This window comes from Fusarium fujikuroi, chromosome FFUJ_chr05 (genome assembly GCF_900079805.1).
Source record: "Fusarium fujikuroi IMI 58289 draft genome, chromosome FFUJ_chr05".
Lineage (NCBI taxonomy): Eukaryota > Fungi > Ascomycota > Sordariomycetes > Hypocreales > Nectriaceae > Fusarium > Fusarium fujikuroi.
Window position 1 is genome coordinate 1,461,404 of NC_036626.1, and position 25,546 is coordinate 1,486,949.

Consider the following 25,546-nt stretch of genomic DNA (forward strand, 5'->3'; position numbering starts at 1 on the left):
TAATCGTGCATTTTTGTCGTTCGCGAACTTTTGAACCTCTTCGCGCTTTTCTTTTTTATACCTTTTTTGTTACTTCTCTTCTTCCACTTGCATCGCGAAAGATTTGTTCCACAAAGGTAAATATTTCTTCGTCTTCTTCTTTCTGACATCCATCGTTGCACTATTCTGCCCCTTCATACAATGATGTCAAGACTGTTTTGAACGATTGCGCCTTGTTCATTCTCTTATCTCAGCAGCCACCCAACCTTTTACTAACACTGATTCACGTAGGAGTATCGCACGCGGAAGAGACTACTAGCTTTCCTTCAAACTAGTCAACATGTCGGATTCTGGCAAGCAAGACGAGAAGCCTACGGGCGAGCACGAGATCGATCATGACCGCGAGCACGGCAATGAACATGAGCAAGGAACTGAAATGTCAGGGGCTGAGGAGGTGTGTTAGGCGCGCAAAGAGGTGGATTTAAGAAGGAAACTGACGCCACACCCTTAGGAAGAAATCACTGCCATGAAGCGCCGCGTGGCAGAGATGGAAGAGGAGGCCAAGAAGCTTCGCGAGATGCAAGCAACTCTGGAGCAGCAATCTGCAGACCTTGCGGATGACAAGGAATCCATCGATGCACGCAGTATCTTTGTTGGCAACGTCGATTATTCAGCCTCGCCTGAAGATATACAGAGTCACTTCCAGAGCTGCGGCTCCATCAACCGAGTGACCATTCTTCTTGACAAGTTCACAGGTCAACCGAAGGGGTATGTTGGCACGCGGGAGCTTTTTGAGCATTGCTAACATATCGCTCTGTAGCTACGCCTACGTCGAGTTCACTGAGCCGAGCTTGGTCGCCCAGGCTCTTGTCCTCAACGAGAGTGTCTTCAAGGGCCGCAACATCAAGGTGACCCCTAAGCGCACCAATGTCCCTGGCATGAGCCGTGGACGTGGTCGCGGTGGGTTCCGTGGTGGCCGAGGCTTTCATGGCCGAGGCAGCTTCCCTCGCGGTGGTGGCTATCGCGGTGGCTACCGTGGTCGCGGACGAGGTTTCGCCCCCTACTAGGAGCAGGGAGGCACTTTGCCCTTGGGACATGGTCGACGATCTGAGCAACCTAGGCCTTTCGAGATCGAAGTTGAGGAATCTCACGGGCTTGAAAACAACCCCTACGCGCATGGATATGTTGGCCTGTGATGGAACAGTTTCCATCCATTTTTTCCTTGAATTTAGGGTTATGGTAATAAGGAGAAGGGTGCTTTACTAGCAGAGAAGGAACAGTGTAATACTATCGATTATCCGGGAACAGGAAAACACACAGATAGCCAAGAACACCGAGGGGAAGGGATAGGAGTTCCGGTATTGACGTTTCTTTCGTCTTAGCAAAATCACAGTAATCCATCAATGTCTGTTCCTCTCATTAACTCAGTGCGAACTTCCTGAAATGTTTCAGGGCGAGAACGCAATCTAATCAGCTATTTTAGGTGTAACTGAGCTAGGGTGCCGATTCTACAAGTAGCTTCGATTATGTTGGTTCGTAGGAGGCTTAGAGTAGTGACATGTTGCCACGCGTTCCTCTTAGAGCTTCATATGCGTGTGAGGCCGCCCGCGTGGTACCACCCCACATCGGTTCGTACCAGGGTTTGGGTATTTGGCGGGAATGATATGTGATTGCAATAAGACAAATCTAGTGTCAGGGTGCATAATGGAAAGGAAGATCTGACATCTCACTGAAGATCCCAAGCTAAATAAGCTAATACCTTGGGCAATCCACGACATCACACCGGTTACCCTAGAGCTCTAACTTTATGCTGTCTTGACATGTTGTCACACTATCGTGTAGTGCAACAGGCGTTTTATTTAATATGTATGTAGTTAAATCTGTTTTTAATAAGGCTTAGGTCTGATATTCTTGCTCAGCCACCTAATCTGGTATTGTAACCCCATACTAGCATGGCTAGGTAGGCCTCGGGGGGCAAGAAACAGCAAACCTTAGTGTGGGGTGTCAAAATAAACTTAGCAAAAGTCATCCTAAGTCTTTTCATCATTTAGGATCGAGGTCCTGTGTTTTCTTTCCTCCCCTAACTAGGTAGGACATGAGTCGTCATTCTCGAAGACTCCAACTTATAGATGCTGTTCAGGATATGTGTTGTCAACGCAATCAACAAGGGTGTCATTGACGCTTTGCCAGTGGCTCAGCAGTTGTCCAGCCATAGAGGTGCAAATACTGTAAACACCTGGATCAAGTAATGTAACTACTAAGTTACGGCTGAATGGTAAGATTGGGCGGATCTAGAAAAGGAGAAATTTACAAAGGCACATCTTGAATCCTATGGCATATGCGTGTATGGGGCATGTTTCAAATTGTGTCCTGATAAATGCAGACTTTTGATTCCCATGTTTCCAGTCTTGAAGCACAAGCATCAAACTCAGCGACGTAGCTGCAAGGCATCACAACCCTGCTTAAGCGCCCGATGCCTGACGAAAGCTGTGCCGGTAAGCCGTACGCCGCAATTAGGCTCAGAACATCCATTCACAAACCCCTACAGGTGACTGAGATTATGATTCCATAGCGGCACTGTCGCTTTGTTTACTGCCGAGGTTGTATGAAATACGTCGTAAAGCGCAGCCGTGGATTCCGCAGCCCAGGAAGGCCGATGTCATAAGCATTATTTGACAATTTCTCAGCCAAAGTGGCAACAAAATTCCGGAGCTCTTGAACACCTTTGAAATGATTGCTCAGCCTAGCAAAGTGACTAGAACGTGCGAGAGATCAATATTTAGGCAATGCCGATTAGATACCTTCGAACAAAGTACACATGCCGATTCTGGAACGGTCGACCATCTCTGATCGCGGGTTTCATAGGAAAGGTTCAAAGGAGCGGAGGCAAAAGAACCTCTCTTGGTTACTTTAAGCCACTAACACAAGGTAATAATGTGCCGTCTAGCTGTAGGCCTCCATTGCAGCCCACTAAAAGGCCCGGATACACAATACAGGGTTGATTAAAGAGCACGGGCTAGCCAAGGATGAAAGAAAACACGGGGACTTGATTCTAAGAGACAAGAGTATATCAGTAAGCTTAGTAAAAGCGTATGAGGACTTGTGATGGGTTAATTTTAGCACCCTATCTTGAGGATTGAGGCTTTCTTGTTTCCTGGCTGATGGAGTACGTCCCATTGGGAGGGTTCCTCCAATCTTGGTAATATGGGCACTTGGGGAGCTGCCTTTTGTTGCGTTGCTCGGTGGAGTGTCTAATAAAGTGCTAGATTTAAGTATGGCCGTAGTATCCTACATTTGCATGGACTTTGAGTAGCACGATTACCGCACACAGCAGCTGTATAAACAAGTTGGCAGGACTATTAACGAAGGTATCAGGAGAGTACCCCCACCGACTGTACCCCAGCCCATGAAACCGTACTCGAGTTACAAGGCTCCAAGGTTACCCAGGCCAGGTCGGGACGATTGATTATCCTTCTAGCACCATCAACGCTAACCACGAGACAGAGATTATTGAGACTGAACCCACACAAAAGAGTTCGTAGCGATCAGTCAATTTCTCTGTCACCCTTGATCGTTACTAATTCACGAACATTACCAACTCCATTACAGCAACGTGGTTAACCTTGCAGTGCTTCTCTCAACAGCCTCAGGATCACTACTCCTACCCTGGATCTTCCCGTTCCGGCCGCTGTCGTTCTCGCTCTGGAAGCGGGGAGTCCGTGTCTTGGCCTTAGCCTCCCAGTCTTGGGTCTTTGGGCCGCCCGTGCACAGCCTCAACCTCCCCCCATTGCCCCAAACCAAGCGTCGTCAACTTTCTTCAGTGAACCCGTCAACCTCCACTGATCACGTTCCGCGAACGCCTTCCACGACAAGGCTTCATTGCATTTGTCTGGCTCCAAACCTATTCCTACCTTTTCACCTCGGAAATATCGATTATTATCATTGTCGTCGCTGTGACTTAGTCCCTCGCTGCGCTGCGCAAGAGGTGACACCATGACCAGTCGCACCGATTCTAAGTAAGTCCATTCCCAGCCTTTCGTCCATCGCATCGCGTCCAGCTTCACCTTCAATCTGACCATTACCCATCTCCCTCTTCACTGCTACTACGGTCAACGTACTAATGCTCCTTGTAGCAGGCCCAACCTTCGGGTTACCAGTGAGTTACAGCTAATCAATCTACCCCACCGTTCGACTTGACATATTGACATCATTCAAGTTATCGCCGCCGATGGCCTATACAAGAGGGATGTTTTCCGTACGTAGTAGAATCCGAAACTTCGCTCGGCCTATTCGCTAACTCGAATCAGGCTTTCCTGACCCTTTCGCTGTTGCGACCATCAATGGGGAGCAAACCAAAACGACGACTGTCAGCAAAAGAACTCTAAACCCATACTGGAACGAGAGCTTTGACTTGTAATGTACCCCGCCGCTTTAGACAAAGAATCTAACCAACTCGAGATTATCAGCCGTACCAACGAAGATGGCATTCTTGCAGTTCAAGTTTTCGACCAAAAGAAGTTTAAGAAGAAGGACCAGGGTTTCCTAGGTGTCATAAACATTCGCGTTGGAGATGTCATCCCTGAGCTGAGCCCAGATGCCGATGGTCAGTTTACTTGATCCCACAACAGAAAACGTGAATGAGCTTTCTGACATGCGCTTCAGACCAGATGCTTACTCGAGACCTCAAAAAATCAACCGATAACCTCGTCGTCCACGGTAAACTTATTATTAACCTGTCCTGCAATCTCAGTGCACCAGCCCGCGGTGGCCAGGCATCGACCGCACGACCATCTCTCGGCACCGGCCCGTCGAACGCTTCGAACCTCTCCGCCCCTCCGCCGGAAAACCGACCAGGATCTTCACTTTCTGGACCAAATGGCGCGGGCGGCTCGCAAGTTAACCTGGCCCATCGTCCATCCAGCATCAACTCTGTTGGTGGTGCCAGCGCTCCAGGACCGAATGCTTCCGGACAAACTCGACAAAGCAATCAACTCAGCCCATTCGAGGATGCCCAGGGGCGACTACCGGCTGGCTGGGAGCGCCGAGAAGACAATCTCGGCCGTACTTACTACGTTGATCACAACACCCGCACAACGAGCTGGAATCGACCCACTGCTTCTGGCGCCCAGGAACAGCGAAACGATCGAGAAGCAGCTACCCAGGTTGAACGCCAGAGACATCAGAACCGCACTTTGCCCGAAGAAAGAACCGGCTCCAATTCACCGACGCTGCACGCCCAGCAGCCCCAGCCATCAGCATCACCAGCTACTAATGGTGGCGCAGTGATGCATACTGGAGCGACGAGCCCTGGTACGGGAGAACTCCCACCTGGCTGGGAGCAACGGTGGACCCCAGAAGGTCGACCATACTTTGTTGATCACAATACAAGAACAACGACCTGGGTAGATCCACGTCGTCAACAATACATCCGCATGTATGGCGGTCAGAATAATGCGAACGGCCAGATTCAGCAGCAACCCGTATCACAACTTGGTCCTCTGCCTAGTGGTTGGGAGATGCGCTTGACAAACACTGCTCGAGTATACTTTGTTGATCATAACACCAAGACTACCACTTGGGACGATCCTCGACTACCATCGTCTCTTGACCAAAATGTTCCTCAGTACAAGCGAGACTTCAGACGGAAGCTCATCTACTTCCGCTCACAGCCAGCCATGCGGATTCTCAGTGGACAATGCCACATCAAGGTGCGACGATCTCACATCTTCGAGGACTCCTTTGCAGAGATCACACGCCAGTCAGCAACGGATTTGAAGAAACGACTTATGATCAAGTTCGATGGCGAAGATGGTTTGGATTACGGTGGTCTCTCTCGAGAATTCTTTTTCCTTCTCTCCCATGAAATGTTCAACCCCTTCTATTGCCTATTCGAATACTCCGCCCACGATAATTACACTCTTCAGATTAACCCACATTCCGGCATCAACCCGGAGCATCTCAACTATTTCAAGTTCATCGGCCGTGTTGTCGGCTTGGCTATCTTCCACAGGCGATTTTTGGACGCCTTCTTTATTGGCGCTTTATACAAGATGATGCTTGGCAAGGCGGTAGCTTTGGCCGATATGGAGGGTGTGGATGCCGATTTCCACCGATCATTGCAGTGGATGCTGGACAACGATATATCAGGCGGGATTCTTGAGCAGACTTTCTCGACCGAAGACGAGAGATTTGGAGTGATGACTACCGAGGATCTCATCCCTGATGGCCGCAATATTGATGTCACCAATGAGAACAAGAAAGAATACGTTGATCTCATGGTCAAGTGGCGCATCGAAAAGCGTATCGCCGAGCAGTTCCAAGCTTTCAAGGAAGGGTTCCAAGAGCTTATCCCTCAGGACCTTATTAATGTCTTCGATGAGCGCGAGCTGGAGCTTTTGATTGGAGGTATTGCCGAAATTGATGTCGACGACTGGAAGAAGCACACCGATTATCGAGGATATACCGAATCCGACGAGGTCGTGCAGAATTTCTGGGCAACAGTACGCTCATGGGATGGCGAGCAGAAGTCCCGTTTACTCCAATTTACTACAGGTACTTCTCGAATCCCAGTCAATGGCTTCAAGGATCTCCAAGGTAGCGACGGCCCACGACGATTTACAATTGAGAAGGCTGGAGAAATCACAAATCTGCCAAAGGCGCACACATGGTAAGTTGATTATGACAATTGACTCTGAGAACAAATCACTGACTCATCAACAGTTTCAATCGACTTGACTTGCCTCCTTACAAGAGTCTAGAAATGCTTCAACAAAAGCTTACCATCGCGGTTGAGGAAACTATGGGCTTTGGTCAAGAGTAGACGATAACGATATTACTTTCAGCAGGGACATTGAACTGGACAGGGCCAAACTGCACTCAGTTTTCCTGTTTTGTAGTTTCCGCGAGACAGCGACTTCTTTTGTCTGCCCCCATAGGGAACACCCTTGCTAACATACACGAACTTTTGGGTATTTGCTTCAGTCCCAAGAGTGGACAGACCTGGGTCGTTTGGCGCTGGTGGGATTAATTTGCCTTCAACATGCGATGCGACAACTGCTTCTTCCTGTCAGCCCAGTAAATAGACGATTTAACAGAACTCGAGTGTTGCCGTTATCACAGACGCACCTTGTGATCTGTTTCGTAAGGAAGCATTGGCAGGCATTGTGGAATTACCGGGCATACGCCGGGATAGACGAGTCCTTGGATGTGATGATGCTTGACAGACGAAGAGAGAAAAAAAAAGAAAACTGTACTTTGCTATGTATTACGTGTGACGTCGGTAGTAGCACCGAAGCCAGGATGAAAGGGCTGGAAGTTTTAAGAAGGACACGGTTTATAGCGCTTCATTCAACTATTTATCACATATATCACTTTCACTATCTAGTACCTACTAAGCTACCTTATTTTCTGAACGTATTTGTCTTGACTGTCTTATGACCAATGTCGAACGCCTTCGCATGCCGGGCAGAGCCTATCTATGCCAGTAAACATTACGAAAACGAATGCGTGTACACATATGACTCAATAGACCAATTTTGGGCTTATTTAATTTCTAATTATTGCAGTGCCCTTGCAAGATCGACCACCCCCCCTATTTGGGCCCCTTGTATCAGCCGAACTTTGATGAACAAACGCATTGGAAAGCCGCCCAATGACACCAAAATACCGGGGGAAAAAAACAGAAACAAAATATATGCGGAATGAACCACCGTTCCGCATTATTATACACGGTTGACACCAGCATCTCCTTCCCATCACTTCGCCGGAATTCGGACGGCGTTCCACAGTCTTCCAAACCCTTCTTGCTACGAGCAAAGTCTGATGGGGCGTCTTTATCGTGAGTAAGGGTGAAAGCCGCGGTTTCCACCCCGTCCTCCACCACGATAATTAGCTCCAGGTTTACCGGCGTTTTTGGGTCCCGTAGGCGCATTAGCGGGTGGTGCGTGTTGCGGGTCAGAGTTCGCACTGGCGCTGCCAGCACGGTTAAAGCCACCTGAGCCTTGGTTGGAGTTTGGCTGAGGAACATCGTCGTACATGCCCTCCCATGAAGTAGGGCCCCCCCCCTCCTCCAGCCATACCATAACCTCCATGTCCCCCATGCCCGCCGTAGCCTCCACGGCCTCCACGACGACCTCCTTGAGCTTGTTGGTACTGATTATAGTTGTTGTTGTCGTATCCTCGACCACCGCCGCCGCTAGCAGAAGCAGTGGGACTAGCACTACCGGAAGCAGCATCTTGACCACCTTGCTGGCCCTGCTGTTGCATCATCTGCTGCTGCATTTGTTGCATCTGCTGCATCATCTGTGGGTTCATGTTTTGCATCATGTTCTGAGCATTGGCACCACCACCTCCTCGACCCATCATCTGTTGTTGCATCTGTTGCATCTGCATCATGTTCTGCCACATGGCTGGGTTCATGGGCATTCCTCGGCTCATGGCCATTTGTGACTGCATCATAGCAAAGTACTGTTGCATACGTTGAAAGTACTGGGCCATGACTTGGGGTGTCATGCCGTTGTTGCCCATCTGTTGGCCCATGGAGCCCTGGCTTGACTGGTCACCGTCCTTTCTGAACTTGCCGCGTCGTGATGCCTCTTCCTCTTCTCGAAGGTTACCCCGAGGCTGGGCCTTCTTGACCTCGATGGGTTTTCCATGAATTTCTAGTGGCACGTTGATACAGGCATCAACGCCGGCTTCATTTTCAAACGTCACAAACCCAAATCCTCGTGGACGACCGGTATCTTTGTCCATCATAAGAGTCGCATCTACAACGCGGCCGAACTGTGCAAAGTATTCCTTGAATTCTTGATCGGTAGTTTCCTGACTGACGCCTCCGACGAAGATCTTACTAGTCTTCTCTTGTTCGTCTCGGGGAATGGCACGTTTCGGGTCGATCTGCAACGCAATTAGAGTGGTGAGTTTGGCCATGTGAAGACATATGACTTACGATCTTGCCATCAAGGAAATGCTCCTTGACCATGACGATATTGACTGTCTTGGCGTCCTTAAAAGTCAGAAAACCAAAACCTCGCGACCGGCCGGTACTGCTGTCTCTCATGACTGTGCACTCAACGACTTCACCAAACTGTGAGAAGTAATCCCGCAATGATTCTACCAGAAATCGTTAGTACAAGTTTGGAGAGCTGCGTGTGTTTGACACTTACGATCGGTGGTTTCCCAGTTGAGACCGCCGATGAACATTTTACTACACAAACATGTCAGTATACTTTCATTTTAGAGTTGTTTATGCATCCTGAATATCAACGCTGTTAAACACGGGTCTCCTAGGCTTGGTAGAACAACAGGACCCAAGTTGATGGCGAAGTGGCTTGCTTAGAAAGGGCTGAGAGTTTGCGAATAATCAATAGTTTGCTGAAAGCTTAACCCTGGCTTAGAGAAGAGAATCGGCAATCGAGACTTGAATGCCTGATACAGCATAAAAACAGATGGCTGCGGTTTGGTGATTGCAATGTGATAAAGGAGTTTGTATCCTTGAAAAAATGGGTCGTGCAGGGCAATATGGGTGCATGCAGAGAAGGGTACAGCCCAACAGGAGGTCGATTGATCTGAAGTTCCCGTTTCTTCGGCTTGCTTGATGTTGGCGGCAATTTCTGTAAGATCCCTGCGTGTGGATGCATCAAGGCCAACATAACAAGGACCATGGCTGACAAACGTTGACCAAACGGCCATGACAGTCGAAAGTATGGCGCAGACATTGCAATGAGAGATGCCAGATCAGCTTGGTCGAATAAAATTTCGTCTTGTGCTATCGTCTTGACTGTTCTCTCTGTCTCTGTCTCATGCTAGGTACTGGCCTCGAGCGCTATTCGCTGCGAATCTCGCTATAGCACTCGAGAGTATTTACCACTCCCGTCGGTTCAATAAGATCTCTGCGACTGAGGGCTATGGAAGACTCAAGTAGTAGTGTCTTTCGCCTGGACTAGTGCCGAATGATTCATCCTAGGATGTCCGTCCACAGGGCGTATCCCAGTACCGATTGTGACATCCTCCTCTTCCTCTCATAGCTCATAGACAATAGCAGCGGACTCGCCTCAAACTGGTTATATCTCTTGATCCACATATCCTCTTGAATGAGTAATGGTAACTCTTCCAATCTGAATCTTTGCCGTTTGATGTCTCCGATAGCAAAACCTCTTTTCCTTAATTTGACCACGACCCTCTCTAGCCAAGCCAACTTCCGAAATGTATGCAAATGCGAAGCCGATGGCCACTACTACGTGGCAACGTGGCAGTTGCCATTGAGGATTCAGGGTTATAAACACGCAAGGCGAACCGTGATATTCTCGCAAAAGCGGATTCATGAAATGTAATCACAATGCAGAAACAGTGTAGACTTACCCATCTTCTTTGGCACTCGCCTTGTGTACAGTTCCGTATGGAGGTGTCGAAGCATCGTCATGCATATCAGTCTGGCCTGTGTGACCAGATCCGCCGTATCCTCCTCCTCCACCGAGATTGAAGTCGACATCATCATCGTCTTCATCTTGATCTTGAGCCATGTGTTCATCGCCTCCAGTTTCTTCATGTTGTTGCATCCCATTCTGGTCATCATTGTCGTTGTGAATGTTAGTAGGAGGCTGAACTTCTGGGGCAGGGGGGGCTGCTGCAGGGGGAGCAGACGCTGGCTTTGCGGCATCGTTGTCATCGTAGCTGTCTAAGAGTCAGTATACCAGGTAGACGCATATAGTGTTTATGCTCGCGGCTTATATTGCGGTGGATACTTACAGGTCGGCGAAGAGATCATCCTCGAAGTTCTCGGGCTCAGTCATGGCGACAGTTGAGGTTTGGCGCGTGTTCCTGATAACAAGTTCGAAAGTTGAGGGAGCGCGAAATAAGCCACCGACGGGTTTCGCGCACTCGACGCTAAAAAGCTGTAATGGGTGAACAGGGGCAGGTGAGAGCAGATGCGCAATTGATACTGAGAACTAAGTCGAACCAAGAGTCAAAGAAAAGGGCGAGGAGGCGACTGAACCATGAAGGTGAAGAAAGGTGCTAGGCTATCGAGCCGCGGAGCTAAAGCCCAACTGACTTTACTGACTAAGCCAAAAATGGGCCAATCAGAAATCAGCGCTAATAGTTACAAACAAACGAGAACCCGAGTCTTGAATGCTAATATGGATCACTGAGATCTGGAAGATAGGTAATGATCTTGAAGATGATATTCAAAATCGAACTCTTGCCTACCATTTGAGAGCATCTTGCCCTTACAATTGCATGCTTCTCCGTTACAACCCCTAAATTCCCCTCTACATACTCTCCAAGCTCCATTGTTAAGAAGTCTACCTTGTTCCTTAGGCATTACATCCATGAAAATGTAAGTTTTGTTAATCTGGCTCGAACCGCATGCGCTCGTTGGTGAATTGCTCTGGGCTGTACGAAGTATTCGTACTCCCTACCAAGGCTAGGTCGTAGGTACCGCCTGTTGGGCGAGGAATCCGCCCCGTGGCCGGGCAGCTGAGCTCAGGCCACAGGGTTAAGGCACAGTCCTCAATTAGCGGACACCCCCGCTATCAACCCGTCCGAACCCGCTATTTCCAAGCCATGTAGTGCTGTTTGCGGGGTGATCTCGTGGTTGAGCCAGGGCAGCCTAATTAAGCCCGTTTCCATTATGTTTGATCGATCCATAGTAGAATAGGTCAACCAACCTAACCTACTGACTTTCTTGCACTTCACAACATCATTGCGTCGCGTTACATCGCAGCATGTGAAATACCTTCCAAGGCTCTTGTCCACGGCCTTTTTTTCTCTTCAGCGAATCATGTGGTCGTCATCTGGGAGCGGCAAGAAGCCCGCGCAATCTGTAAGTCATGACTATCAGTGTCGAAGCTCTCTGCTCTGTACGCACGAGACTCGACGTAATGGCGCCCGCCTCTGCTAACAGCCCCACCGCCGCAGGAGATGGTCCAAGTCGGTACGTTCAGCGAGGAGTCGTGAGATGTTGAATGCTTGCTGATATAAGCTCGATTGCTTGAGGCAGACCGATCAGAGTATGTATTCGCTGATATGGAGTTCCATCCCCCCCAAGCTTGTGCGCTGAAGCTTATACAACTAGGTCCGTATCACCATTTTGGAGACCGCCACCACGAGACAGCTCTACTCCAAAGAGAAACATCACATCGCCCACAGGCCATGGCTCAGGTCTTGTTGTTGGTGCCTCGTATTCGCATGCGGACATGCTCAAGTTTGACTCTTTGTCCGTTGGCTTGACCCTGCTCAATGCTTAGTTCTTGTTTGCTGATGTCAATTGCCAGGAACCTCTCCAACTCGTCTCGACCACGAACACCTCCTTCTTCTTCTTCAGCTAAGATCCGGATTCAAGAAGCTTCTCCACCGCCGAAGACCACGCCTGGAAAGAATGGTTCACCTCCATACAAGAGCTATATCAACTTTCTCTCCAATACCAACGATGACTGGAAAGCAGACGAGGACGACATGATGGGCTACGAGGATGATGATGGGGATGACTTTGGCTTGCCAAGTTTGTCGAGTATGAAGAGGAGAACACGGCGCATTGCCACACAGAACAAGGCCGAATCAAGTACATTATCACCGACAACAGAGGGGCCTCCGAATGCTCTCTCAGCGAGACGATACTCAAATAGTGCCGACATCGCAATAGAGCGACCCGCGCCCACATATCCCATGCCCAAAAAGAGTGAGGGGAAGATTCTTCGGCCTCAATATAAAGAAATCTTAAAAGGTTTGCTGATCACACTTCAAAGCGCTGTCGCAAAAGTACTGACGATGACTATCAGACCCTGCGAACGCTCTGCATCTCATTAACTATCCCACGGTTCCTGCCAATGCCACTCCCAAGGAAGCCGATGCCATAAACTCCCGAATTACACGTATTAATAAGTTCAAGAAGCTGTTACAAGCTTCCACTATTTCACTGCCTGACTTGAGGTCACTCGCCTGGTCTGGCGTACCACAAGAGGTACGCGCCATTACCTGGCAACTCCTCCTCAGCTATCTTCCTGCGAACAGTGAGCGCCGGGTCGCCACCTTGGAGAGAAAACGGAAGGAATACTTGGATGGTGTACGACAGGCATTCGAGAGAGGAGGGAACGCCGTGACCACTGCAGCCAACACAGCCCCAGCTGGCCGAACAAGGGGTCTGGATGAGGCCATCTGGCACCAAATCAGCATCGATGTACCCCGGACAAACCCGCATATTGAGCTATACAGCTACGAAGCTACGCAGCGATCACTTGAGCGCATTCTCTATGTGTGGGCTGTACGACATCCTGCCAGTGGCTATGTGCAGGGTATCAACGACCTTGTAACGCCTTTTTGGCAAGTCTTCTTGGGTATTTATATTGGAGATCCTGATATCGAGTCTGGGATGGACCCAGGGCAGCTCCCGAAGTCCGTGCTAGACGCTGTCGAGGCCGATTCCTTTTGGTGTCTGACAAAGCTTCTCGATGGCATCCAGGACCACTATATCGTGGCGCAACCGGGGATTCAACGCCAGGTTGCTGCTCTCCGCGATTTAACAGCACGTATAGACAGCAACCTGTCCAAGCATTTGGAAAATGAAGGCATTGAATTCATACAGTTTAGTTTCCGTTGGATGAATTGTCTCTTGATGCGTGAGATCAGCGTCAAAAATACAGTTCGCATGTGGGACACTTATTTGGTTTGTCAACACCTATCTGCTGGCAACTTTAAAAAAAACAAAAAACTAACTACTTGTCAGGCTGAAGAGCAAGGATTTTCCGAGTTCCATCTATATGTGTGTGCGGCCTTCCTCGTGAAATGGTCCGATAAGCTCCTGGGCATGGACTTTCAGGAGATCATGATGTTCCTCCAATGCCTTCCCACTAAGGATTGGACGGAGAAGGATATCGAGCTACTCCTGAGTGAAGCCTTCATTTGGCAGTCCCTTTTCAAGGGTTCTGCCGCACACCTCAAAGGTCAACCGGCCCGCGAACCTGTTACCAACCTACAGCTGTGAAGAACCCCGTTGTCTTGTACAAGGTTAAATGATCATATGGGAGCGACTTTTGGAGTTGGTTCATAACGGGCGTGGCATGGAGTTGTAGCAATGAGGCATTGCTACGATATATTGACATCGTAATGAGGATGTGAAACTGTGACCGGCATCTGCCTCTTGTATCTGGTTCCTGACTGTACAAACTCGGCAAAGCATGTGTCTTTGTGGTAGGGTTTGGTATCACATTTATTATCTAGGGTGGATTAGCCCAACTTCCTACAGTCGAGAATTAAGAATTATAGGACCCTTTCTATTCCATCTCGTCCTTATCTTTCATTCATCCAACGTCATTTGTTTTGGGGTATGCCTCAGTTACATGGTTTTGCCTCCCAAGGTATAGAACGGTTTTTAGACAGTCAAGCGTTTTGAACGCCCTGTATGCCATCCACATTATCTCAGATATCCAGCCACTCATAGACAAACAATCCAACTCCGGAACGCCAGGCCGTGAATATTAATATATACGTGAGCACCTAAACCATCCAGTTTGGTGGTGGATCAGTGTGCTGTAAACATGTGCTGTCGAGACTCAACTCAGTTTACCGTATTGAATCCTTTCTGGGCTCTATCAAGTCTCTTATGAATCCAAGCTTCTCGCGGTCTTCATCACAGACTCGAGCCCACTCAAGCAAGAGACGCCAAGTGTACAGGCGCATATCTTCACGACGCAAGACTTGGCTGGCCCAGTCTCTTCCTCTCTCAGCAATAAATCGCGCGGCGGTATCTCCGCCGGCTTCTTCATCTGTAAAGAATTCGAGGATGGGGTAAAGGTCCTGGAAAGTGTTATCGAAGGGTACAAAGTGAACCCATGGAGTAAGGCGGTCGTCATGCCATTCAGCATAGATAGTAGCCTTGAGAGGCATGCTCGAGGAACGTAAGAAGCCACGAAAACGGGCGCTGAATGAATTGCCGTCGGTATCAGGCAAAAATTTGTAGCGGTACTGCTCCTTCATGGTCATATGCTTCAATTCGCGATAATAAGGAGCAACGGGATCACAGCCAACTTTTTCACATAGAAGACGCTTAAACCCGCAATCAGAGATCTGCATCAACCATTGACCAATAGTGTTGGAAGCGCGATGGGTGCTGTTGTAATGATCAGGAGTTGGCAGTTGAAATGTCTTGGGCTTGACGCCTTGACGCTCAACACTGTCAACATATGAGCCATTCAGCATCTGGATAAGACGGTGACGATGGAAACGATGCCAAACATCAGCTCTCGGCTCACCACCAGAAGCATCACCTCTCCAAACAACGCCGGTTTTCTTGGCGTGCCATGCTGGACCCATCTTCTCCCCCCCGGAGTAGAATTCGTCGGCAGTAAGGTACATGGCGCCAGGGATAAGGATCTCGTTGTTCATGGGAAGCTTGGATCCGCCAAACAATGGAATCAATTCGGTAGAAGTAGACAAACTGAGAGGCGCAACAAAGCTCCCGTGCATTTGGCGCAGATGTGGTTGCAAACAAGGGTCCTGAGCAGCAGTCCAGTTTTTGATATAACCTTTATAAGCGTACTCGGGGTTCCAATTTGAGGGATATTCAACAGGAGCCTTAAAGTCTGAGACTTGTTGAACATTGCGTGACGGAGTGTTGGGGTCACACGTCACACGCGCGAGTTCCCAATAGTTAGCTGAGCTATTGTACCAGTAGGGGTCGTAAGGCTGAGGTTTTTCGTCGTCGAGCTTGGACAAAGTCTTAAATTTTGTGAAGACCTCTTTCATAGGAGCAATGCGCCGATTGTCGCGTTCTTGATCGACAAGTCTGGATAATTCGTCGAAAGGAACAAGAAGCCGAGGTTCATCCATGTAGTTGATTGGCATGTCGACGTCGGGCAAATCCTTTGCAAACTCTTTGACGAGGTTGGTCCATAGTTCAAGCCATGGCACACGATCGGTTGCATCGCCAACACCGGTAGCCTCGCCATTGCGAACTTTCACGACCCAATGCCAGGCGGATGCACGCCTGGCTAAGGTGTGAGCGTCAAGCGCCCAATATGGAGCAAGATCCTTGTATATACGATCGAAATAATCCTCAACCACAATGCTATTGGAAGCGAGCGCAGCCTCCATCCACTTATCGAAGCCTGGTGGAGGGTGCCGTCCTCGGCGGGCGCGATAACGCTCAGCAGCATCATAAAGATCATGGCTTCGTTTTAAAAGGAGGCTCTCATGGCGAGCGCGGGCATCTGCCATGAGCTTCTTAATTGGATGTTTTGGGCCCATAGTGACTGGGCCCTTGGGTTCTGTCACATCCCAGCCCTGGCTGCTGGTCCATAATATATAATTGGTGATAGCGAAACATATGAGAAATAGGGTGCTGAGGTAGCGGAAGACTAATCGAGAGGGCCAGTTCGATAGCCATTGTTTGAACCGAGGCCACATCATGGCCACGGATACGATTATGATGTGAGATAATGCAGGAGCCGGAGGAGTCGGAGAGTCTATGCGCGCCACGGAGGAGCGGGAAAACGAAGCATCGACGAACGAATGCAAGCTCAGAGAGCGTGACCAGAGTGCATTTTTAAGCAGGATATTATTCGGACTTGCGACGGAGAAAGATATGTTCGAGGTTGCTCTTGGTAAGGATTCGAGGGATCGCGGTGGCTTTTGTCGCAGGAAGAGATGTAGGAGCAGGAGTAGACTGGACAGAAGAGACCAAGAGGAAAGGAAAGGTAGAGAAGGGTAAGATCAGACAAGTGACGTGAGAATTGGTGAGTTGAGGTTGTGGTGTTGAGAAAGGTCAGGTGGAACGGGAACGATTTCTAGGACAAGTACCTGCCCTGTCGAGGTGGAAACTGGAAATCGCCGGGAAGTCGCAAGTCAAATCCAAGAATTGGTCCTGAGTGGAGGGGGGCGTTGGAGCATGGAGAAGTTACTTGGAGATTTGCGGAGCCACCTGTGCAGTTTGCTAACTTGAGCAAGGTGCTTTAAAGCCAGGGTGGTAGTATTGGAGCTTTGTCGTTGTACTGTCAATTGAAGAGACCGGGGCTCGAGGGACATAGAGAGACTCAGGAGCGTCGTCAGGCTTTCTCTCTAGTTCTTGTCGTTCTAGGGCGAGTGGTCAAAATTGTATCTTATCAGGATATTCAAACTCTAGCCAGATCATCTGCATGTTAGTCACCATATGAAGTCCGCTTCTAGAGATGATGCATCATGCTACATTTCCTGAGCCAGGTGGGTTAGAACTTCGCTTCAGGGGAGTACCATGTACCGAACAGTTTATGTATACAGTTTAGGAGTGAGTATAGAGGGTCTTGAGGTCGTGGTCAAGAAGCATAATTAAGTTGTTTCATGTGATTCAGCAACACCCAAAGTCTAACCTAAACCTTGGACCTGTTAACTATCTCTGGATATTCCCATTTTTCAAGTATTGGTCTCTCACGACACTTTCCACGTAGTACTACCCATCCTCAAGAGACGCCCACCTTCCGTAGGAAATGATGAATTGACAGTCTGCAGCCAGAAAGGGGGAACCAGAGTCTCAGAACGGAAACTACTATCCTGCCCGCGTCTAGCCATTAGCGGGGTGGCTTGGGGTCCATGTTAGTGATCGCAGGCTGGGTTCTATCCACTGACTTTAGTCTGGAATGCTATTTATGGCTTTAGCAGCTATCAATTGAATCCACGCCTCTTGTGAGTCTTTTACTTATGTGTTGTCAATCTCTTAGAATCGATCTTGTCATTGTGATGATAAGATATTAACTTACATCAGCATCTTCACTACTGACTACCTGGGATACACCTCTATGCATATAAAATTACTCGCGTCTAGTTTTTGCTTTGGCGCGTGGTGGCTGACTTTTGTCCATTTGCATACGCAAAGTGACATAATAGCGGATGACGAGGAACGTGTAAACGTAACCATAAAATGTCTTTCTTTTTGCACTACACTGCGTGCGGTGTCTGTACTCCCGTCTGTACGGAGTACAGTATGTGTTCAGGGTTTAATGTTAAGCATTCTGGTATTCAATACGCCAAGTAAACTACCCTTGGTAATGCTTGTCACTTTGCCGACATTCATTTCAAGGGTGCACTATCAACCAACTGTCACATAATAAATCACTTACGGGTCTAGCTACGGTCATTACGGTCAGCCATGATATGTACAGACGCAAGATCGCTTCATGTATCCTCGTGTGTTAAATCCTTGAGCGGCGGGTCGATGCTGGCAGCAACCGAGACCGCAAACATGGATCATGAAATAAATCGAACAAACGAACCCACATGATTCCTGAAACCGAAAGACTCGATTGGTTCTTCCTTTAATTGTAAAGATCTGAAATGAAATCACTGCGACCCTACGGATACAATACATGCTTTGTGCATAACCGACCTGTGATTGAAGATGCAGCTATCCCCGGCTCCGAAATGACGACCCCTGTCACTGATCCAGGCCAACTCATTTGTTTAGTATAATCGCTGGAGCCAACCACGAACTGGTTTTCACAAACTTTGTACCAGTAGTCAACGGACGACCCCTTTCTCGCGTGGTAAGGGAGAGAAACTCTGGGGAAGATCTTCCGAGTAGGTTTATTAGTTTATTTTTATCGTATATTTAGATTACGAGCGAAACGATTATTATTTACTCCCTGTTTAACTGATAGTCGATCAAAAATCGTAGCTAATAGATGCTTGACCCAAGACAAGAAGTTAAAGGCTCAGTTACAGTTATACAAACCAAGAAGCAACACCCACAGAAATAAACAATATTAGCTTGGAAACCAATAATATTACCTTATAGTCGTATAGTGTTCAACCCGTTGATCAGACCCGGAGTGCACATTTCATACTTTCCTACTGAATCTCATTTAAATTTCTTGAATATCCCAACATCCCAGCTTGATATTCACATCAAAATTCTCCGTACACTAGGACAGCCAGACATCATCGGCAACTCCAGCAGCTTAGTTATTATCAACCATGGTTGGCAACTTTTAGCTATTAAGACGTTTCTGAAGTATCTATTTTGACACCGTCATGCAAACACTGATTATGACAATAGCTGTATCAAAGGCCTCTAAATTCATACTGAGGCCAACATATAGGCGAGAACAATGGAACTATCCGTACAGTTTCTCAAACCCACCCTGGCATGTTGATACATCTGAGTAGTCGTCGAGCCAAGATCTAGTGTTAAGCCAGCAACATCCCCCATCTCCTTGCCAAAGCAATCAAGACACAAACCCACGACCACCGAGTTCTCGCCACTGGCTTTAGGAGCGGGAACACCGAATTTCATTCCAGTTCATGTCGATTGGAGAGAACTCGCTTGCTACCCGTCAAGTGGCCTAGAGGCAATGTGAACGTCATGGATTTGGGAGCATGAAACTTTATGAACCCAATGACAGAGCGTGAGGCAAAACGATTCCCATTGAAAATCTCAACGAAAAAAAGCTCTGAACTCTTCGAACTTTCTTCTCTCCCACCGCAGGAATAATTTCCAAAAGTCAATTAGTTTCGACATCTGTCTTTCTTATAACTAAGGTCCCCGAGGTTATCGCCAGAAGAGGTGCCCCACCACGTCGGCTAATTCACGGCTTTCAGCAGCCCATCTCAGCCAATCAGAATTGTCTTATTCCAGGTCGGCAAGCAAAGAGGCGAATCATTCAACATCAACCAAGAAAGCTTCGCTCCGCCAACGCCGTCAACCACGCCCGCGCCAATCTCCCCTCCTCAGGCCCTCTGATATCGTGCGATCGAGGTTCGCTCCTCTGCCGAATCGTTATCTCGCCCGAAATGCTCTCTTCCACGCGGTCCGCGGCTTCAATGGCCCTTCGAGGTGCGTGCCTTGAACTCTTCCGGCCAGGCGAGCTTTATAGCTCGAACAACGAATTCGATCATCGCGACGCCAATACATGTTACTGACCTCACTTGTCACAATAGTCAAGCCTAAAACTGCCATTGTTCCTTTCCGAACTACCGCTGCCGCCTTCACTACCAACTCTCGCCGCGATGCGAGCGCCCTCCAGACTCATTCCGCAACTGGTGTAGGAAAGGTTCGCAGAGAGGTTCCGCTGCCCAGCGAGGTTGCTCCTAAGGGTGCCTTGCAGTATGCACTGTATGTTAATCCTGCAACTTTACTTGTGTCGAGAAAATCGCTTTCGTTACCCAAATACTGGACCAGCACTAACCTGTTCCATTCAACAGGACCACACTTGATGCCGTCACCAACTGGGCTCGTCAGTCCTCCCTTTGGCCCATGACCTTCGGTCTGGCCTGCTGTGCCGTCGAAATGATGCACCTCTCCACCCCCCGATACGATCAGGATCGCCTCGGTATTATTTTCCGTGCTTCGCCACGACAATCCGACGTCATGATTGTTGCTGGAACTCTCACAAACAAGATGGCCCCTGCTCTTCGACAGGTTTACGACCAGATGCCTGATCCCCGCTGGGTTATTTCCATGGGTTCATGTGCTAATGGTGGTGGATACTACCACTACAGCTACTCTGTCGTCCGAGATATGTCCCCCAACTCCCCCCCTCATTCATACAGTCCGGCTAACTCCCTAGTAAGCTGCGATCGTGTAGTCCCTGTTGACGTGTATGTCCCAGGCTGTCCTCCTACGAGTGAAGCATTGATGTACGGAATCTTCCAACTCCAACGGAAAATGAGGAACACTCGCATTACCCGACATTGGTACAGAAAGTAAGGATTCAGAGCAGAGGAGTTGATCAGAGATTCAGATTCAGCCGAATTGCGTCAAGGCAGTACTCTCAGTGGATCTATTCAAGGGAAATGCAGTGGAATGGTTGTCGTTGAGGAAGATGGCGCCCATGGAAGCATGTACAATTTAAGCAGCTCCATCTCCTATGTTAAAGTTTGTAGTATTTACTTTCCTTGCTGGAGGACAAGGAATCAAAGGCATTCTTCCCAGTTTATTAAAAACTTCAATGCACTTTGTGGTTATGGATGGTCTATACCTGACGCAAACATGTCATTCAAAGGAGTAGCACGACCTTTTAAATACACCAAGTCGAATGCTTATTGTCCAAGGGAATGGGCTGCCATCCTCGACCACTGCGCTGATTAAGACCGTGCCCTTTTGGTAAGTGTTGGCTTTGACTATCAAGTGAGTTTGATAGAAGGGGAATTTGAGTTCCCCTTAATGTGAGCAGTCCTATCAGAAGAATCCTCAAATGTCGACAAGTATCCTGGTTCCATAAGCTTTGAAGTGTAAGGATGAAATTCTAGATCGGTCCCGGGTTCAGAGCATGGCAATATCAGCAGTGAGAATTTCTCCGTCTTGAATGGCATTTGGTTAACAGGAGCAAGATTGGTCTTAATTAGTTTCCAACAAGAAATGCAACTGGTTAACTGGCCTTACTCTTCTTTTGCCGTCATCTCTTCGTTCCCCCTAGTCTTCGTCCATATGGTGATCTAATAAAAGGCGGTCTTTCTGGCGTAACTCTTGTTGTAGTCCGAGACTCGATGAGTCTCAACCGCGCCTTGGTTCGTTCAGACGATCCTTACAAGCCTCGCAGATACCATCGATTGTCAGGTCGCGTTCTTGAGCGACGATAGTACTTACTGGAAGAAGGGGCAAGGAAGAAGATACGTTGAGTTGTCCCAGCCACCCTCGAAGATAGGCTCTATATAATTCTGACTCCATCTCTTCCGTAAGAATTGGCTTGATTTCGTAAAGGTGTAGATAGCAATGTGGTTATCATATCTTCCGAATTCGCTGAAATATCTATGAGATATTTCTTATCTGGAGAAGGATTCTCAGAAGTGCTGTCTTCAACCATGGCTCGGACCATGTTGATGAGATGGGAGGTTGACATAGATCCTGTTATGAGGTAATATTTCTCGGTTTCAAGATTGAACTTGGCTAACTCGGTCCCTAAATCTGAAAGAGGGCATGCTTGCTTCTCAGTTCTGAGATTTCTTTTAGAATTGGTCATGCAAGGAGTAAGTACACGATCTCAACAGGGGGGAGATCTTGGATGTTGAGGTCTATAGTGGAAGAGGCTTGGACAGGGCGATGATCAGGGGAGTGGAGGTTGATACAAGAAATGGTCGAGCAGGGAGAATGACAGTCTACATGATTGATATCGCGTGTGTGGGTGTATAATAAGTGATCGTGGTGATGTGAAGCAGAGAAACCTTTTTATCACAGGAAGAAATGTCCGGGGCAGAACCTAAGCTTATGATAATCTTTATGATAATCCTTATGATGACTTTAGGATCTAGATAAAAGCTTAGTGAAGTTAATCCTAAGTTTAGGCTGTTAGCGATGTGGCAATGGAAATAGGTGCCGAGCATTTTGCTGCGCGAGATGATCAGAACCAGAATATTGACGATGAGCTATCTTTGAATGCTTCGCCAGACTAGCATCCATCTCAGTACTCTGGTATTGAATCGATAGTGAATTTCCGATGGTCGAACTCCTTGACCAGACTGATCCTCTCGACAATGGACCCCCTCAAGCAGTTGTTCAACTTGGTAGAATGCTCTTACCCTTTCGTCTCTACCTGCATAATGGATGAAGAAATAACTAAAAGGTACAGACCCAGCCTCCTTTTCAAGAAGCAAAACCGCTCAGCTAGCATTAACCCATTCGGCGACTTGCGTGATACCCACAGTTGCATCGAACACAACAAGATGTGCAAAGGTTTTTCTCCCTGAACTGACCTGGCTGGATACAATTCTCACAAGTGATAGCCCTTGTGGTGAAATCGACCCTGCCGGAGATTTCTATGAGTGACTGATGTTCTTCCAACTGCTCGATAAGCATCGAGAAGGGAGGTACTGTATTTGTTGTGTTTGGTTCACAATGATATTACGTAGTCTGGTCGGTTTTAATGCGGCAGTGAGATAGAACTCTTGGATCAAAAGTCTCAGTCGATCCAAGTGTTGAAGATGGTGGCATCAGCTTAGAAGATTTGAAAGTTCTTCGCTAGGCAAGTGACTTGCTAGGCAATGAGGCCAACAGATCTTGAGTTAGCTAGATATGATAGATCTAATACAGTAGTCTGGTTAGCTATATGCTTCAATCTCGCAATATACTTTGTGCTGGTATTGAAGTTTATGGTATTTAAATGCGCTATTCAGTCATATGACTACTGAGATTCTTCGTCCCTTAGTTGTCCAAAACCGGCTCTCATCTATTCTAGTACCACAGAGAGCCAGGATATAAGCAAGTTGGCATTGCTACTGATAGGTACCTCTGTCTGTGAGGCTCTTACCGTGCTTCAAACAAGCCGCATTCAGTTCCTGCGGAGAAGTCTCCCTGCTATTTTAAGGATAACATTAGATGATAGTATCCTAATATCATCATAAATTATCCTAAACTCTGAAAGTAGGTACCCTAAAACTATCCTAAAACTATCCTAATGTCCTCTTTAATTCCCCACCAGACAATACAACACTCATACCCTACCGACGGGAGCAGTCAAGATATACACCCACAGACGAAAGCCATCATCAACTTTTGGCAGGCCCTTCCTACCGAGTAAGGAGATAGCTTTTGGTTATATAGACCCAAAGAGTGATTTGATTAAAGCTGAGATCTCAAGATGCCGAAAAAGCTTTAGAAAGCCTACTTTCGTCGCTCATCCCTGAAATCCTCTCCCTTGAGCATCTTTAAGTCTTGGATCTCTGCGAAATCGTTCGCTCTCTGGAGCATGGCTGTGATAGTTGACTATAGGGAGCGTGATACCTGGTATGAGGAATCGAGTGATATCTCTTGGCGGTTCTTGTGTTGCAGATATTAGCCGGGTTACCCATTTCTGGGCAAAGGGATCTGATACAACTGGATCCTGTGGTTCATCAGAAATCTCATCGTCAGAAACCCCCTCAGCCACGTCGATGTCCTCGTAGGGGCTGGCTCTGTCAATATCTCCTCGATTACGGGCTGCACCATCGTCTTGTCGGTCCTCTCTAATGGGAGGTGAACTCCGATGACGCCTTACTGGAACAACGAAGTTCAAGATAGACAGTTGCAGTAGTCCATCTGATGACTTACGCTTGTAAGTAATCTTGGTGGGAAAGCGTAAAGACAGCTACATGGTGTCTTAATCATGGAGAAAGCCAAGTCCATCGTGGCAGACAACATTTTCACTGGTATACACGCAAGACACATCTCGTTTCTTCTCAAGATGTACATCAGGTCGCTTAGATGGGAAATGACCCATCGTTATGTTGTTTCTCTTCAAGATAGGTACAAAGCAAGGCCGTTATTGAAGGTGTCTGCACGGAAGATGGATCCGCTCAAGTAAGTTATACTCTGCTAAGCAAACAAAACCTTTGGTTTTGGATGCGTTCGTTGCTTACTGTTACTGATTGATATCACGTCGAGTGTCCGCATATTTCTGGGTAATAGGTCCTGGAGCCAACGTAGATATCAACCAAGCATGGCTCGCGGGGGTCCGATAGAACACAAATGGAAGAATTGTGCTTACAGAGTTCCTTTGCGTAGCTGCAAATCTGGGCCATCAGGGGCCGACTTCAAAGCCTCCTCTCCTGGCCACCCATATGAGGAGAGCACAATAGAAATATCACAAGTTGCATTTATTTTTCGGCACTTATTATCAATTCCTCCCATTGTTCTCCACCGCTTGGAGATCACTTTCAACCTCATTCTATACCCTCTTTAAATCATCCAGTCATCAACTTCACATCTCACTCATCCTTTCGCAGGCTTCCTTCAAAGCTCCATAATCAGCTTGCAGACTCTAAAGACTGGCTCTTATAGCCTTTAGGATATAATAACTATAATAAGACAAGCTATAAATACACTCAAGGTCTAGCCACATGGCACCTGTGTGTGCGCATCCAGATAAATAGACAACTAAGAAAGAAGATTAATTCACTACAGCTATCTGGATGGAAGGAATAGCAAAAAGGGACTCCGGTACAGGGAATCGAACCCTGGGCTCCGCGGAACTGATCTCTCAGGTTATGAGAGCGCGAAATGTTAGCCACTACACCATACCGGATCGATATGAAGCTTTGTTGAGAAAGGGCCACATTACGGGCCGTGAAGTGGAACTGATTACATAGTTTGCTAACCTGCGAGAGGTCTGCGATCAGTTCTACTCAATGCTCAATACTGTTTTGGGGACAGGGCCATGCAAACTGCAACTTCTGACTCTGGCTTGATTGTCGACTGGGCTTAGATACTCAAGTCCAATAGCGATTGTCACTTATTCAAGTGTGTTACAGCAAATTCGATTTGAATGCTTGCCTGATCTTACCTGGCTCAAGAACACTGGGAACTCTTTCATTTCCCCTGCCCTTCACTGTTGACACTAGATAGCTGAACCTGAGAGACTTCGTCACAGGACAATATTTTGAAACCATGCCAGTTCAGGGGTACGTGACATGACTTGTCACGACCAGTCAAGTCCGATGATCCTGCAGCGCATGGGGAACAGTTGCTACAACTAGACAGAACCCCTTCATAACGCTATCAAAAGCATGAGAGAAACCATCAAACTTGAGGACATTGAATGGACCTTTATAGTCCTCAACGACCGACCCATGAACACGGCCAACTGGTAGAATAGGAGCACTGCTTCAGGGACATCGAGTGGGGGGGGGGGGGGGG

The 25,546-nt window shown here is 47.9% G+C and overlaps 7 protein-coding genes, besides 1 other annotated feature; 4 read left to right on the forward strand and 3 right to left on the reverse strand.

Moving 5' to 3' along the window:
• Window positions 1-319: 319 nt before the first annotated feature.
• On the forward strand, window positions 320-1,046 carry FFUJ_07231 (probable RRM-type RNA binding protein; the record flags this gene model as incomplete). XM_023577460.1 has 3 exons in its annotated part: window positions 320-433; window positions 491-747; window positions 800-1,046. 3 exons carry the CDS (start codon window positions 320-322, stop codon window positions 1,044-1,046), a joined length of 618 nt encoding a protein of 205 aa, XP_023430529.1.
• Window positions 1,047-3,972: 2,926 nt separating this feature from the next.
• On the forward strand, window positions 3,973-6,799 carry FFUJ_07232 (probable ubiquitin-protein ligase; the record flags this gene model as incomplete). XM_023577461.1 has 7 exons in its annotated part: window positions 3,973-3,995; window positions 4,113-4,135; window positions 4,196-4,234; window positions 4,287-4,392; window positions 4,446-4,582; window positions 4,642-6,646; window positions 6,700-6,799. The coding sequence occupies 7 exons, from the start codon at window positions 3,973-3,975 to the stop codon at window positions 6,797-6,799; spliced, it is 2,433 nt and encodes an 810-aa protein (XP_023430530.1).
• A 1,012-nt stretch (window positions 6,800-7,811) lies between these two features.
• Window positions 7,812-10,769, reverse strand: FFUJ_07233 (probable heterogeneous nuclear ribonucleoprotein HRP1; the record flags this gene model as incomplete). XM_023577463.1 has 6 exons in its annotated part: window positions 7,812-7,972; window positions 8,058-8,874; window positions 8,927-9,090; window positions 9,144-9,184; window positions 10,339-10,650; window positions 10,726-10,769. The coding sequence occupies 6 exons, from the start codon at window positions 10,767-10,769 to the stop codon at window positions 7,812-7,814; spliced, it is 1,539 nt and encodes a 512-aa protein (XP_023430531.1).
• A 1,089-nt stretch (window positions 10,770-11,858) lies between these two features.
• FFUJ_07234 (GYP1-like protein) lies at window positions 11,859-13,957 on the forward strand (the record flags this gene model as incomplete). XM_023577464.1 has 5 exons in its annotated part: window positions 11,859-11,911; window positions 12,053-12,193; window positions 12,252-12,700; window positions 12,756-13,639; window positions 13,700-13,957. 5 exons carry the CDS (start codon window positions 11,859-11,861, stop codon window positions 13,955-13,957), a joined length of 1,785 nt encoding a protein of 594 aa, XP_023431515.1.
• A 578-nt stretch (window positions 13,958-14,535) lies between these two features.
• Window positions 14,536-16,218, reverse strand: FFUJ_07235 (related to capsular associated protein (CAP10); the record flags this gene model as incomplete). The annotated part of the gene is made up of 1 exon (XM_023577465.1): window positions 14,536-16,218. One exon carries the CDS (start codon window positions 16,216-16,218, stop codon window positions 14,536-14,538), a length of 1,683 nt encoding a protein of 560 aa, XP_023430532.1.
• A 3,513-nt stretch (window positions 16,219-19,731) lies between these two features.
• Window positions 19,732-20,647, forward strand: FFUJ_07236 (probable NADH-ubiquinone oxidoreductase 19.3 kDa subunit, mitochondrial precursor; the record flags this gene model as incomplete). XM_023577466.1 has 3 exons in its annotated part: window positions 19,732-19,774; window positions 19,879-20,053; window positions 20,143-20,647. The coding sequence occupies 3 exons, from the start codon at window positions 19,732-19,734 to the stop codon at window positions 20,645-20,647; spliced, it is 723 nt and encodes a 240-aa protein (XP_023430533.1).
• Window positions 20,648-23,549: 2,902 nt separating this feature from the next.
• FFUJ_07237 (uncharacterized protein) lies at window positions 23,550-24,037 on the reverse strand (the record flags this gene model as incomplete). XM_023577467.1 has 2 exons in its annotated part: window positions 23,550-23,950; window positions 24,004-24,037. 2 exons carry the CDS (start codon window positions 24,035-24,037, stop codon window positions 23,550-23,552), a joined length of 435 nt encoding a protein of 144 aa, XP_023430534.1.
• An 808-nt stretch (window positions 24,038-24,845) lies between these two features.
• Window positions 24,846-24,935, reverse strand: a tRNA (tRNA-Glu).
• Between the last annotated feature and the right edge of the window lie 611 nt (window positions 24,936-25,546).